The sequence below is a fragment of the Limulus polyphemus genome, unplaced genomic scaffold, assembly GCF_000517525.1.
Source record: "Limulus polyphemus unplaced genomic scaffold, Limulus_polyphemus-2.1.2 Scaffold3572, whole genome shotgun sequence".
In the NCBI taxonomy this organism is placed as follows: Eukaryota; Metazoa; Arthropoda; class Merostomata; order Xiphosura; family Limulidae; genus Limulus; species Limulus polyphemus.
In genome coordinates this window covers 79,281-94,659 of record NW_013669182.1, presented here as the reverse complement: position 1 = coordinate 94,659, position 15,379 = coordinate 79,281, and the positions used below count along the sequence as shown (strand labels likewise).

General features: G+C 32.7%; 1 protein-coding gene across 1 annotated transcript in view; it reads left to right on the top strand.

The window, feature by feature from the left end:
• The window catches only part of LOC106469616 (probable asparagine--tRNA ligase, mitochondrial), a 30,246-nt gene that overhangs the window by 4,794 nt on the left and 10,073 nt on the right, over positions 1–15,379 (top strand). The window contains exons 2-5 of the mRNA XM_013930118.2: positions 188–297; positions 771–897; positions 4,120–4,260; positions 8,936–9,016. Of these exons, the coding sequence (XP_013785572.1) occupies positions 188–297; positions 771–897; positions 4,120–4,260; positions 8,936–9,016 (459 nt within the window). The remainder of the gene's footprint in view (positions 1–187; positions 298–770; positions 898–4,119; positions 4,261–8,935; positions 9,017–15,379) is intronic.

Genomic DNA, 15,379 nt, shown 5'->3' with positions numbered 1-15,379 from the left:
ATATATATATATTTCTGTTATTTTTTAGGACCCGTCCCTCCTCTCTCTCTCTCTCTCTCTCTATATATATATATATATATATATATGTGTGTGTGTGTGTGTGTGTATTTCTATATACATAAATTATGCACTAATATATGTAACACATAAAGATATTTTAATATTGTATTTATATTTTAAACCTTAGGGCTGGATTCGTGCAGTTCGAAAACACAAGGAAATAATATTTTTAGATATCGATGATGGATCATCCATGGAGCGTCTTCAAGTTATCTTGAGTCCAGGGAACAAATTTTGGTATCGTTTTATTCTGTTAAAGTTTCTTTAATATAATCCAATTTTGTTAAAAACCTGAACCTATTTTTTCCAATTTTTTACAAAATAAATTGTATATATTTAGTTATATATGGAAAACATTTAGGATCAACTAAGCCCTATATCAATGAAAATGTTTATTAAGGGTTTGATTTTTCTTTGTAATATTTTAAATTTAAACTTTAGTGGAAAATGTCATCGTTCAATGGCATACATACCTTTTAGCTACACTTTATAGTGCTGTGTCATATGTAATCAGATTTTGAAGAAATTTGATAAAATTTTTGCTCTTGTTACATGTCTATAGAAACATGCTAATATAAAACCTATTCTTAAACTTGACAATTTTAAAAATGTTTGCAGAATGCTTATTTCATAAATTTCAAAGGTTTCAAAGCTTAATAAAAAAATGTAACTGTTCTCCAAATAATTTATGCTTTTAACACTTTTTTAAGTGCTACTGATATAAACTATGGAGAAGCTGTTAGAATTCAAGGAATTCTTGAAAGAAGTACCAGTAAGGGCCAAGAAATTGAACTGAAAGCAGAAACACTGATGGTTCTAGGATCATGCAAAGTTGAGGTAAAAAAAAAGTAAACTAAATTATATGTGATCTATTTAAGAGCATTCATGCTATGTTTTGAAAATGGTAACTTCTTTTTATTGATTACATAGCAATATCTTAGTGTCCATTAAGTATTTTGGATTTTTCTTTTTTACTTCAAATATTAAGGATTCAAGTAAAACAGAAAAATCCACAGGACTACTGAAATGTTTGTCCCAAAAACTTCATAATGGTATTTAAATTTGTGTAGGTTCCTAATTTCCCTATTCAATATATATTTGTTTGTTTTTATCCTTAGGATTAAATTAATGATTTAAAGAATGAGGCCTAGCATTCTTTACAGTGAAAAAGCATATGTACCTCAAGAAACTGGTACAATATGATAATATGAAACTTTTGAGCTGGGTGATTTAAACAATATAATTGATTATCTATGAGGAGCGATTACATCAATTATTGTCCTATAAACTAATTGATTAATCAAAATAACATTTAATCGATTAATGTCATAGAAATAACTAATCGAATAATTGAAATGTTGCTATTATGTTTGTTTGTTGGTTTTGATTTTCCCCTTGCCACTGAGTTTATTCATCTTGTCTTTGTTATTGCAAAGCTATTTAGGCTACCTATTACTGTCATTCATTTTGAACTGCTAACCAGAGGGAAGACAGCTGGTTGGTAGTTCTCAATTCTAACACTCTGGCTGTTTAAGTATTAAATAAGTGTAAATTTACTGTTTTTTTTATACTGTGTTATACTTTTAAGCTAAAAATGCATAAGTGTGGTCTTTAATGCTGTAGAAGCAGGTGCAGAAGGAGGGGTCCAGACCCCATACCCATTTTTGTTCCACAAATTAATAACTATTCTTTAATGTTATATAAGTAGGTGCAGATCTATTTTCTTATCAGGAATTAATGGAAAAACAGCCATATAGTATCAAAAAGAAATATTAGATGTCAGTATTATTATTTTATTGGCCTATTAACTACAGTAAAAGCTTTTTTTTCCTTTTTTTTTCTTTCTGAAATCAATAAAGCTCGAGACTAAAGCAATCCAGTTAACGTCTTGGCTAATAACTGATTCTTTTAAAATAAATATGGCAATATGAATGTCAATTAAAAGTCACTATGGTAAATTTTTGTGCTTTGGCTTTTTCCAGACATTCTAATAATGTGTGTGTGTGCGCCCTAGACTTTAGAGGTTAGTTTTCATCAGAATCGGTATTACTTAGGGCATCTGCAGCTCTTATAACATATACTTTTTACAAAATCAATTATTCATTGTTTGGAAGTTATAATACTCGTGATAAAGATGTTTTAGTCTCGTTGATGTCCAAAATAATTAAAAATGAAAGTGCTATTACTATACAAGAGGCGACTTTAAAAAAAAGATTGAAACAGACATAGTGTTTACAAAGACTAAAATATAAGTTTAGATGTAGACTATAATTTTTTTCTAAATATAATTACAACTGTCTACTATTAGTTGCAAAATGTGAGATGTTTGTCTTTAAATGTTTTTATTTTCATATAAATCACATTACTAGAAATAAAGACAAGCTTTGAAACCATTGGATTATAACCTAAGTTACTCATGATGATTTTGTAGACTGGCTAATTGATTTCATTACTAAAATTCCAATTAATGTATAGTTATAAGTAAAAACAATGAAAGTAATATAAATTTATCAGTATTGCTAGTAGAGGACTAACTAGTTTTACATAGTAACAAATATACAAAATCTGGAGAAAGTTTTGTCAACATCAGGCTTAAGTAGTTTACCTAGATGCTAATATATATATATATATGTGGTATGAAGCAAAGAAGTCACACGACTGGAGGTTAGTTTATGCTTAATAAAGATATCTTGTTGATATTTGGTTCTTTAAGACTACAATGTTTATAAAACTAAAAGTATATACTAAAAGTAAAGCAAAACATTATACACTAAGTATAAAAATAAGTCTTTTTTACTGGCTCTTACTTATATGACTAACCCACCTTTTTTGTACATTAAATGATTAGAATAAGTTTTAGACTAACCAGTTTGTCTCAAAATAGTTTTTTTTTGAAATAAGTAAATTCCATATTATTTATTTTCCTTACAAACTTCTAACTATCTAAGTAATAACCATAATTAAATAATGTCCTTTGAAGTTTATTTTAGAGGTGAAAATATCTTCCTAATACTTACATATTGAGCTTCTTGCTCTCAGTGGCACTGGTGACACAATGATTCATTGGTCGTGAGATCTTTGTTTATTAATCTGCTTAGTTTTGGTTGGGCAGAACATGTGATACTCTTTCAAATTCATAATTTTGCATCCACGTTGTACCACTTCAGCTGGATAAACATTTAATACAAACCACAATTGTAATATTTTGGTTTATTAGTTAATGAAATAGGGATTTGTGTTTGGATTTGATGTAGATATGAGTTGTTGAAGAAACTTATACACCACAAGAAATTAATTGTGATATTGTTACAAGCATATATATCAATTGTGTTGATGACAAAACACAGGTTGTAGTTTCAAGATGTACTCAAATTAATTTTTTTCCAAAAGATTATTGTTTCTATTACTGTTGAAAATTATTTGACCTCAAATGTTTTGAATCATCCAATCTCTTTCCATACACTTGTATTTAATTCAAATAAATCAGTAAAATATTATAAAATAAATCACTGAGAAGTTTCTGTGGTAGAAACAAAACATTCATTACGTAATGATCAGGAAAATAAGATGGAATCATTGGTGTTTTTGTATAGCTTTGATCAGGAAAGTACAAATAAACTTAACCTTACAAAATAAAGTACTTGTGCCATAACGTGCAAGTTCTATAATCTTATATTTACATATCTGAAGGAGAAATTACAAAACTGTCCACCATAATTTGTGTCAAATTTAGTTTTAACAAGAAACAGCCTTATGAAAATAATTGATCCAATGAAGGTAGTATATAATTATGTCATATTAAATATCAGTGATTATACTTAGTTCTTTAGAACAGACACATATATATCTTTCAGTTTAACTTTATTTTACTAGCATTTGTAGGGTGGACAGTTTCTGCAGCTTGGGTATGCATGAGGACATTCTATCAAAAAAAATAACTTCATCCTTTAGCATGTATTGGGGGACATATCTCCCACACTTCCCTTGAAATTTAAGTCTGCATGTTATTGAACTTAAGTATAAAGTATAAAATTGAAATTTTTGTTTAATGTATTTCAGGACTATCCTTTCAACCCCAGAACAAAACATTCAGTAGAGTATGTTAGACAGTATTTACATTTAAGGCCGAGAACAAGGGATTTTTCTTCTTTGCTCAGGACAAGAAATGCAGCCACCAGAGCTATTCATCAATATTTTGAGGTAAATTTAAGCACAATTATAAAACTGTTTATATTAATGACACTGTCCCATAATGGTTAACTAAACTGTTCAAATTTGATGATACTCTGAAGCCTTGAAAATGTATGAAAGAAGTAACTCTTACTTGTGATTAGACACAATATCTTGTTTCCCCAGTCCCTATACTGTAGTGAGTCAGGGTTCTAACGTATATTTGGTTAAGATTTGGTATTCAGCCTATTTGATGGTTTTTGACAGATATTCTCTTTAATACGTTAGTATCTATTTGACAGCCGAATAGCAGAAATTTTCATAAAATTTTCCAGGAACAGTATAACTTGAAACTTTCTGTACCTATTAGGAAGTTATAAGTAACAAACAAACAGCAGAAGATCAGTTAATTTTGTATAACAGAGATGGCTGGTATGGTTATTAAAAACCTTAATTGAAATAAAGTACAAGAACAATGTTTCGACATTCTTACATCATCTTCAAGTTAACAAAGACAGTTTGAAACTGACTGTTACTACTGGGCACATGTCTTAAGGACAAGAGTGGGAATAGGCATGAGATTGTAGGAAGCGTAGCAGTTATACATTAGGTGATTAATTAATATAGGTATAAAGGTGTTCCTTTATGTTCGTTCAATTTTGGTTTGAGTTTTATAGTAAATATCATAGAAAATATTAAACAAACTCAGTTATTAGTAATGGTTGTGTGCTAAAATTTGTTTAATTTTGATATTCTCCAAAACACATGATCCATCTTTATTATTTAAAATGTAAATATTTCATCAAACTTGAAGTGAATTGAAATAATTTTAGTATGGTAATTAAATATTAGGGTTTTCTAATCAACCATTGTAGTCATTATCAGCCTAGTTGAGTCTATTTTAGTCAAGTAATTACTAAATAATTAGTTATAAGTAGCCCTAAAGGATCTTCTTTCCACGCTGATTTTTCCAAGCACGTTCACTTGGCTGTGGTTTCGCTAGATAGTAGATAGGGACAGTGGGAATCTTGTTAATCCATTCATGCGCGTCACTAATTAGATGACGAGGCATTTGGCTATCGATATTTCTTATTACCCAATTTAACGTCAGGGTCGACGCTACCGATAGAGTCTGTCAAAGTGAAGAAATTCAACCAAGCGCGGGTAAACGGCGGGAGTAACTATGCAATGTGATTTCTGCCCAGTGCTCTGAAGTCAACACCGTCCGACGGCCATCGCAATGCTTTGTTTTAATTAGACAGTTATATTTACTGTTTATTTCAGTAAATATATCAAGAATTGGAGAGCAGAATATTTAAATATTTGTATTATGCAATAGACTGGATATCCACCATCTGGCCAAAATTTTAATATAAGGCACAGTTTTGCCATGATTGTCAGAAAAAATATTTAGTAGGCCTAGGAATTTTTATTTTGCTTCTTGTCATACTGCAATCATAGCAGTATATCTCATTAAGCATATTATTTATTGAAGGAATTTAAGGTTGTGATGTAAGAACACTAATCACTCTGCATTTTACAGAAACAGCTAGTCTCTTATTGCCTCATGAATTTTGTTGATTTCTAAGAATAGGAGCTTTATATAAGAAATGTTGGCTGGAGCCGAGATTATTGGAAATGTGTCTTTGTTCGGTTTTCACCTCAATCACAGATTAGATTGTTGATTTAAATTTGGTAGAGATAAAAAAAATTAACTTCACTGATGATAGCAACTTCTTTGTTCTGATCCTTTGACTAATATCATTAATACCTGCAGATTTTTCACTGTAACAATGAGTTGTCTTTTACTGTAAACTTATAAATAATTGATTGCACTAATAATGAGGAGAAGTTGTCTTTGCCATTTCCATTATTTTTGTCTTCATTAACATTCGATTGTGAATTTGTCATTATCAGTGCTTTTCTTAGTCAAACTCTGTTTCACTTTATTGTTCTGTTGCTCTTTGAAAAATGTTGCTTTAAAGTAAGGATCTAACAAATTATTGAGTCTGTGAAGTTAATGTTTTTAATAATTTATTCAGTGTTTGTATCAAATTTAAACATATTTCAAATAGGAAACATTGTTTATTGTTCCAAAAGCCTTTCAAAGAAATACATTGAATTCCACTGTGCCTGTTTATCTTGTACAAGTAATGTTTGAGGCATGTTTAAATCATTTTGAAGAACCATTAATTTTGAACATGCTAGAGACAAGTTAATGAAATCTGTAACAGACTTTCTACTGACTGTAATGAGATCAGTTACAATTTGATGCAATTTCAGAACATTCATGATCAAATGTTTTGAGAAAACATGGTTAACTTGACAAACCAGCATCATTAGAACCTTTCACAAAATTAGCTCCATTATATCTTGTTAGGTGGTCAGTACTTTTCATTTCCCAAATTGATATCTCACCTCCCCTCACATAACTCGATTTGTACTTCCCTCTGTGTGTACAAATTTTTGCTTGCCACTAGCCTTGAGGTGAACGGTAGAGAGCCATCCTCCTACCACAGGTTGGGTATTCATATCATGGTACAGGTGGTGTTGGTTGAGGTAAAATCCCCATTATGGTCCACTGCACCATAGCCACTCTACACCAGGGGTCCTTTCATTTAATTTATGGGGTTTCTTCTGTGATTCTGCCCTTATTGCGACACTTCAATTTTAAAGATGAAGAGTACCTGGCTCAGAAGTGGTGTGGTCTCCCATGGGTGTGTTTTACATATTCTTTATTCATACACCCTATGGGCTTTCTTCAAGTGCTTTCTGAAAGAGGCTCAACTAGGTTATGTTACACCAGTCCATTTATCAGGTCAATATGGGATTCTAGCTGTTATGTGAGTGTAGGTAAAATATCGTATCAGAAGTTAACATTTTCCTACATTGAAAATGTATTTCTGATAGATTCTTACCTCCTTTCACACTTTCCACCCTTCCTCCCCACTTCAGGTGTCTTTTTTTTCTTTTTGTGTTGCTCAATCTCAATTTGAAGTTAAGCTAAGCTGCATAGAAGGAGTTATCTGTGGTAGGAGTTATGTCTCACTTCTGTTAGTGGAGGGTTGTCGCATGCTCATTTGCAATGCTATAATTCACCTGTCTCACATGAAAACACATGAGGGTAGGTAGGAGTATCATGACTTGTGACGAGCAAAAATATGCTTGTATAGAGGGCAGCACAAGTCGAGAAAAGCTGTTATGTGAGAGGAGGTAAGAATTTATTGAAAGTACATTTTCATTGTAGGAAAATGTTAACTTTAATTTCCCTTATATTTATCAGATCTTCTAGCATTTTTCTCATTGCATCACCAGTATGACTTCCAGGGAAGTCTTTGACATTATAAGAACAACATTTTGTAAATCCCTATGTTCTGTGATCCAGTGGGCTGTGAAATTAATGAACATTTGTTTGTTGTTAAGCATGACCAGACATCTGATGTTAAAGAAATGGTATTATCATTTTAAATTTGGTCAGTAATTGTAGTCTTACATTTTTTATATGTACATGAGGGATAATTTTAAAGAAAAGTCACTTATTTTTTCCATAGTTTTCAGTATCTAGTGAAACTGTTTGTTTCAGTAAATATATCAAGAATTGGAGAGCAGAATATTTAAATATTTGTATTATGCAATAGACTGGATATCCACCATCTGGCCAAAATGCTACTTGTTATATCTCTAGTGACAATAAGATTAGCTTCCTCTGTGTCACAACCTTCCTTCCAAGATGTTTCGATATTCCTCTACTTTCCCTTCTCTCACCTGTTAGTAGTCCAAGAGGGAGATAGTTTTAAGCAATAAAAGTTCTACGGTTTATTCATTGAGCTTTTTGCCTGGTTCTCTTGCAGGTGGCTAGAGTGCTCAACTTGCAACCTGAGGGTTGCAGATTTGAATCCCCTGTCCCACCACCCATACTCGCTCTTTCAGCCATGGAGGTATTATAATGTGATGATCAATCCCACTATTCGTTGGTAAAAGAGTAGCCTAAAAGTTGGTGGTGAAGCGCCTTTCCTCTAGTCTTTCACTGCTAAATTAGGGACGTCTAGTGCAGATAGCCCTTGTGTAGCTTTGCATGAAATTCAAATCAATTCCCAATTCTAGTGTTATGAGTTTTTGTTTTATTTTGTGTATGTTTTAGTGTTTTGCTTATTTAGAAGCTCTCTAAACTTTGATGCCTAAGTTGAGTTTATATGTTAATAAGGAGATGTTGACGTCTTTCTTCCCTCACTGTCATCCCTTAAGGGCGATGAAACTCCATGTTTGGCTACATATTGGTGATCAGATGTGTTAACCACACAACTTTCTAATTTCATTGTAACAACTTTGACAAAGATAATTTGAAGCACTATACTTAAATCACATTTGTATGTGTTACCTTATGGATTTTTCAAGTGAAAAATGAGGAAGAATACTTCTTGTGATATTTCAGATAAACTTGTCATTGTTATAAATAACATATTTTTCGTTAAGTGCATGTTCTAATGTATGTGTTTATTAAAATAAAGCTGAATGAGAAACAGTGTAATATGAATTGTGGAGATTTAAATACTTATACTATATTCATATTTATGATAATGATTTTCTGTTATGGTATTTCGACATCACACAACATAAAGATGTGCATTCTGAATTTAGATCTAGTTTTAGTTTTTCTCTGAGGAATATTTAAAAAAATACAACCATATATATTTATGTTTTTTAGAACCACAATTACATACAGATTCATACTCCAGCAATTACATCAAATGACTGTGAAGGTGCAGGTGAAGTGTTTTCTATTCAGGTAAGTTGGTTTAACTATATATCAGTCATTATAGTTTATGTTAAAATATTTTATAAAACTACAACCTCAAAAGTTGAATTACCTTTAATATTATATCTCAATTAGTAAGGCATCTAGATTCATGGTTTTAATATACTTGTTATCCTTGAAATTTTACATTTGTAATAGTTATTCACAGTTACCTCACAAGTGATAAGTACAGGCAGTTCAGCACAACTTCTCTAAACAATAATTTAGATACTTATATTAAAGAAAAAATATTATAACATGAGTTTTTTAATGATATAATAATATTCAGATTAATAAGCAGAACTCCAGTATTTTTGTAGCAGCTTGCTAGCTTGAATTACCACTTTGTTTTTGATTAACTTATCTTTCATGTGTCCAAAATATTTTGTAATGATTATTGTCTTTCGATAATTTTATCCACCTTCATCCTTTGTTGTTTTGATTTCACAAGTATGTGATATTCTTTCTCTCATTCTTTCAATGATTTTATCCACCTTTTTATACACCTTCATCCTTTGTTGCTTTGATTTCACAAGTATGTGATATTCTTTCAATGATTTTATCCACCTTTTTATACACCTTCATCCTTTGTTGGTTTGATTTCACAAGTATGTGATATTCTTTCAATGATTTTATCCACCTTTTTATACACCTTCATCCTTTGTTGCTTTGATTTCACAAGTATGTGATATTCTTTCAATGATTTTATCCACCTTTTTATACACCTTCATCCTTTGTTGGTTTGATTTCACAAGTATGTGATATTCTTTCAATGATTTTATCCACCTTTTTATACACCTTCATCCTTTGTTGCTTTGATTTCACAAGTATGTGATATTCTTTCTCTCATTCTTCTTTTGGTTTTACTGAATCTTGAGTTATCTTCCTCGTTGAGCCTCCTCTTTCTTCTAACTGTTGTCTCTTTCCATTCATGCAAGTACGTTGTTATTTTTTAAATCAAGTGACAGGGAGCTGGTTGCTCTCGGGACTTCTACCTTATGACTCTAGAATTTCTCTTTTTGGGCTCACAAGCACCACATTTGGATGTTGGCCTGTCATATTGTGAGAGCTTTAAACTTCATGGCAGATTGGCTATCTTGCCTAGACAGATCCTTCCCATGAATTGGTCTCTCCTTCCTCTGGTGTTTCAGTGGATTTATTCTCCTTTTGTTAGTACTCTCATTGATTCTTTGTGACTCCTCTCATCACCAAGTTTCTACTTTTCTGATCACCAGTCCACAACTGTGTAACTTTGACTGTGGATGTTCTCAGTGAGAATTAGTCCAGCTACTTCCTATATGTTTATCAGTGAACTGTCTAATCCCTGGTCATTCTCCTTTTCTTTTTCCATTTCTTATGGTCCTTTTTTCAGAATCTTTATCTTCAATCATCCTCCTTTTCTGGTTCCTCTTCCAGACTGAAATGAAACATTTGTTTCCTGCATGTCCCTCATTTGGCTTTTTTGCCACCTATTCCCTGTACCATATTTCTCTAATGATTTTTTTTTCTTCTTCTCGCTTGTGAGAGAAGTTGATCTGACATTTTTGTCTTTGGTGACTTTCTCACTGTTTACCACAGGGACAGGTTGGTTTTCTCTAAGACCTCTCATTCTTCCTCAAAATTTGGGCTGCCAAGGAATGTGATTGGAAGTTTTTCCAATCACCCTCCTTTCCCTCTCTTCTCTGATGATTGTTCTGACCTTGATCATCTCATTTGTCCTATTTATACAGTTCAGCATTATCTTGCTCATTCTGCTCCCTGTAGAGGGATCTGACATTGTTTGTTATTGCTTTGGGATTCCTCATCTACTTTTGATTTATCTTTGATCAGTTGGGTTATAGAACTCTTCTAGCTAATTTCTCACTCTGTGGGTGATGATGCCTTTCATCTTTTTCATCTCACCTCCTGTTAAGCTTTTATTTCACGGTTTCTTTTTCATCTAGCTGTTGATCTCTCCTGGACAAGAACTTGCAGTTGGGGATGTGGCTGAGTCCCACAACTTTGTATCACATTACTTACACCACATTATGGTTTCATCTACTTCTGGTTTTTGTCCCCCTTCTAGTTGCCATTCACAAGTGTCCACTAAGGCTCTAAGAAGGTGAGTTGTTAATTATTTATTTTTTTTGCAGATCCCACAACCACATTATTCATTCTACATATCTATATTATTGAGATAATAGAACCTGCCATGTGGCCAATTTTACCTTAAAAGAAATACTTCTCTCTCTTAACATCTTCATCAAGTAGTGGATAACAAACAGTGTTCAGTCCATTTGCTGCTGTTCAGTGCTCACTGTTGAGATGAGGTTTTTCACAAGACTTCTCCAACAGTATATATATATATTTATATTACCTTCCAGGCCGTACGTAAAAAAGAAAGGACAGTACCAGATGTAATCCTGCACTCCCACCAGGCTAGCACCTGCTGTCCCTATTTGATGTAATCTATTGCACAGTCTGTCAGTGTGGGATCTTATACAGGCAATAAATATTCTTATTCAGCCCACACATCTCCCTGTTCTCCTTTATGTATATTTTTTCCTCCCTTTTATCTTTTGGAGAAGTAAAGAAAGATCCAAGCCACTAGAAAAGCAAATTTGGAGATTTTTCCCTTCAGATCAGTGTGATATCAAGTTGACTCGCTCCTTGATTAGGTGTTGGGCTGGGTTATTTACCTGGAAGTGAAGTACTGGCCACTTCATACATTATGAACCAGACCATTCCTGGTAGTTAAGCCAGCTGGATGGTTCTTGAGTTTTCCTTGGAATGCAAGTCTGGGATGATTCATCCCTACACCTGCTTATACTGGTAAGTATTTATCACATAGTGTAGCCATCCTAGTCTGTATTTCCCTATCCACACTACATATACATTCACTGCAGATCCCCTTAGATATGCAGGCTGGTTGAGCATCCATTACATTCCACCCACCTATGCAATACTTCATCACCATGCAGGAGGTTCTTTTGACAATATGTTTTGCACTACCACCTCTATTGAAATGGGTGTGGTCTCCACCGAATGATGCTCCCATTAGATCCCCCTCTTCACGAGTGAATGACATTCTCCATAGTTTGTTTGTACCTCGTTGTTGTATGTTCAGAAAAGAGCTCACCTTTTGTGCCTTTATATATCCCTCAACATCTATACTGATCTCTCAACCATTTTTTCTAATGTGAAGCTCTAGCTCTCAGTTCTGTGGATAAGTGATTAGAATTTTTCAAGTTAATATTTTTCTTACCTGAAAATTTATTTCTGATAGACACATAGAACCCCCAACCCTTCCTCCTCACTTTCAGTTTTTCTTTTGCCTGATCAAGAATGAGCTTGTGGTATTCCAAGATGTGTTCAAAAGGACTAAAGCTGGAAGGAGGAGTTGTTGCCCTCTTATTGATGGAAGGCTATAGTTGATTGCTGATTGCATTAAAGACTGATACAGTGCACATTTATATGTGTAGGGGTGGGAGTTTTGTTTAAGACTTGTTGCATGCACAAAAATATTTTCTTCAGTGGTGCAAGATAATAGCTCTCAGTTCTGTGAAAAGGTGAGTATCTATCTGAAATACATTTAAAAGTCAGGAAAATTTTAACTTTATTTTCACTTTTAACAAAGGTAGTCTGAAAAATTAATTCTTTTTTTCACTAGAATGAGGATTTGTCAGTCATGGAAAGACTGATCCAGCTAGCTAACTAACCTAAAGAGAGTACTACACCTTGTACTTACAGCCCAGTTTTATTATTATTTCATATCCCCAACAAAATCATTCTGTGTAGCTCCAATATTTGTGATTAGTGAGAGATGACTTTAATTAAGACTTAACCTTAAGCACATAGGAGGCTAAAACTGTACTTATCATAGCCTTTTTATGGTTTCATTAAAAAATTAATTAAGTTACTTTATTGCCAATGCATATTAATAAATTCAACATCAAAACATACTTCATAATTCAAATTTATGTGTTATCTAAGTTTGATATTTCATAAGGAAATATTTTAATAAATTTTGAATCTGCTCCTCTGAATCACGTGATGCAGTGGTACTCCGACTTCTCAATTATAGATTTTTCTCTTCCCTTGTAAGGGCTTCAGATTGTTCAAATAGTAAGAAATACATAGTATAAATATTGAGAAGCCAGAGTATAAAATATCAATTTCATCATGCTTTATTGAGATATCACTATATACTTTCAACCCTCATGGCACACCCTTCTCATATCCCTGTTTTTTTTGTCTTTTTTTTAAGAAATGTCAATAATTCTCACTGAAATTGCCATTGGGCAGGTTTATAATGAATAGAAAGAGTGTCATGAAATTTTGTTGAATGAATGGCAACTGCCTGTTATAGAAGCACAAGTATAGAGAACGACTTTCAAAGACTTCCAAAACAGGCAGTTGCCATCTATTCAACCAAATGTCATTATGAAGAGAAAGAGCATATTGTTTTGTTTTAGTGATCGAAACCAATAATTTGCAAGGAGAACTTGATGTGTTTCAGCTAAGGGTATTGTTCCAAGCTGTAATAGTATTTTTTTAGACATATTTATAGGGTAATTTGAAAGCCAAATAAATTATACTTGTTTTGAGAGATTCTATTCTCATGCCTAATATATGTTTTTATTTTCTAAAATGCATATTTGAAAGCTACATGAATTATGTTTGGAAAACCAACATATGTAGAAAAAAATAGGCTTACTAAATCATTCACCAGAATGCTAAATTTCTTGTTTTTTATGCATATGGTTACAAAGTCAGTCAAACTGACTGATACCATCTCGATAAGAGTAAGGGATTCTTTAGGGTAACAATTTTAATGGGGAAAAGTTCTGCAAAGGTTAAATTTGAAATGAAATATATTTTAAGTTTTATGGGCTATTAAATTTTTCAAAACGATCTTTAGTTTTATGTTATAAGCCCTAAGAGAAGAGGTAACATTCTAATTTCTCACCCACCCATAAATCAGGACTTTAAGTAGTTAAGTTGTACATTAACATTTTTACAATTTCAGTTAGTGCAGGAAAAAACAAGGATAGCATAACGTAAAAAGTAGGTTTAAATATAGTTTCCTCATAAGAACAAATAAAAGTCCAATTGTTGAAAAGATATACCACTCACATATACAGTGTGTACTTAGATTGATGCCTTATGGACTTGTCAACCACTCACATGATGAGTAGCATACAAGTCCATACTGCATCAATCTAAGTACATACTGTACTGTATATGTGAGTGGTAGACAAGTCCATAATGCATCAATCTAAGTACAACTGTATATGGTATACAAGTCCATACTGCATCAATCTAAGTACACACTGTATATGTGAGTGGTAGACAAGTCCATAATGCATCAAGCTAAGTACACACTATACATGTGAGTGGTATACAAGTCCATACTGCATCAGTCTAAGTACACACTGTACATGTGAGTGGTATACAAGTCCATAATGCATCAAGCTAAGTACAAACTGTATATGTGAGTGGTATACAAGTCCATAATGCATCAATCTAAGTACAAAACAAGTCCATAATGCATCAATCTAAGTACACACTGTATATGTGAGTATACCACTCACATATACATTGTGTACTTAGCTTGATGCATTATGGACTTGTCTACCACTCACATATACATTGTGTACTTAGCTTGATGCATTATGGACTTGTATACCAATCACATGTACAGTGTATACTTAGATTGATGTATTATGGACTTGTCTACCACTCACATATACAGTGCATACTTAGATTGATGCATTATGGACTTGTATACTACTCACATATACAGTGTGTACTTAGATTGATGCATTATGGACTTGTATACTACTCACATATACATTGTGTACTTAGCTTGATGCATTATGGACTTGTATGTTACTCATATATACAGTTGTACTTAGATTGATGTATTATGGACTTGTATACTACTCACATATACAGTGTGAACTTAGATTGATGCATTATGGACTTGTCTACCACTCACATATACATTGTGTACTTAGATTGATGCAGTATGGACTTGTATACCACTCACATATACAGTTGTACTTAGATTGATGTATTATGGACTTGTCTACCACTCACATATACAGTGCATACTTAGATTGATGCATTATGGACTTGTATACTACTCACATATACAGTGTGTACTTAGATTGATGCATTATGGACTTGTATACTACTCACATATACAGTGTATACTTAGATTGATGCATTATGGACTTGTATACTACTCACATATACAGTGTGTACTTAGATTGATGCAGTATGGACTTGTATGCTACTCATATATACAGTTGTACTTAGATTGATGCATTATGGACTTGTCTACCACTCACATATACATTGTGTACTTAG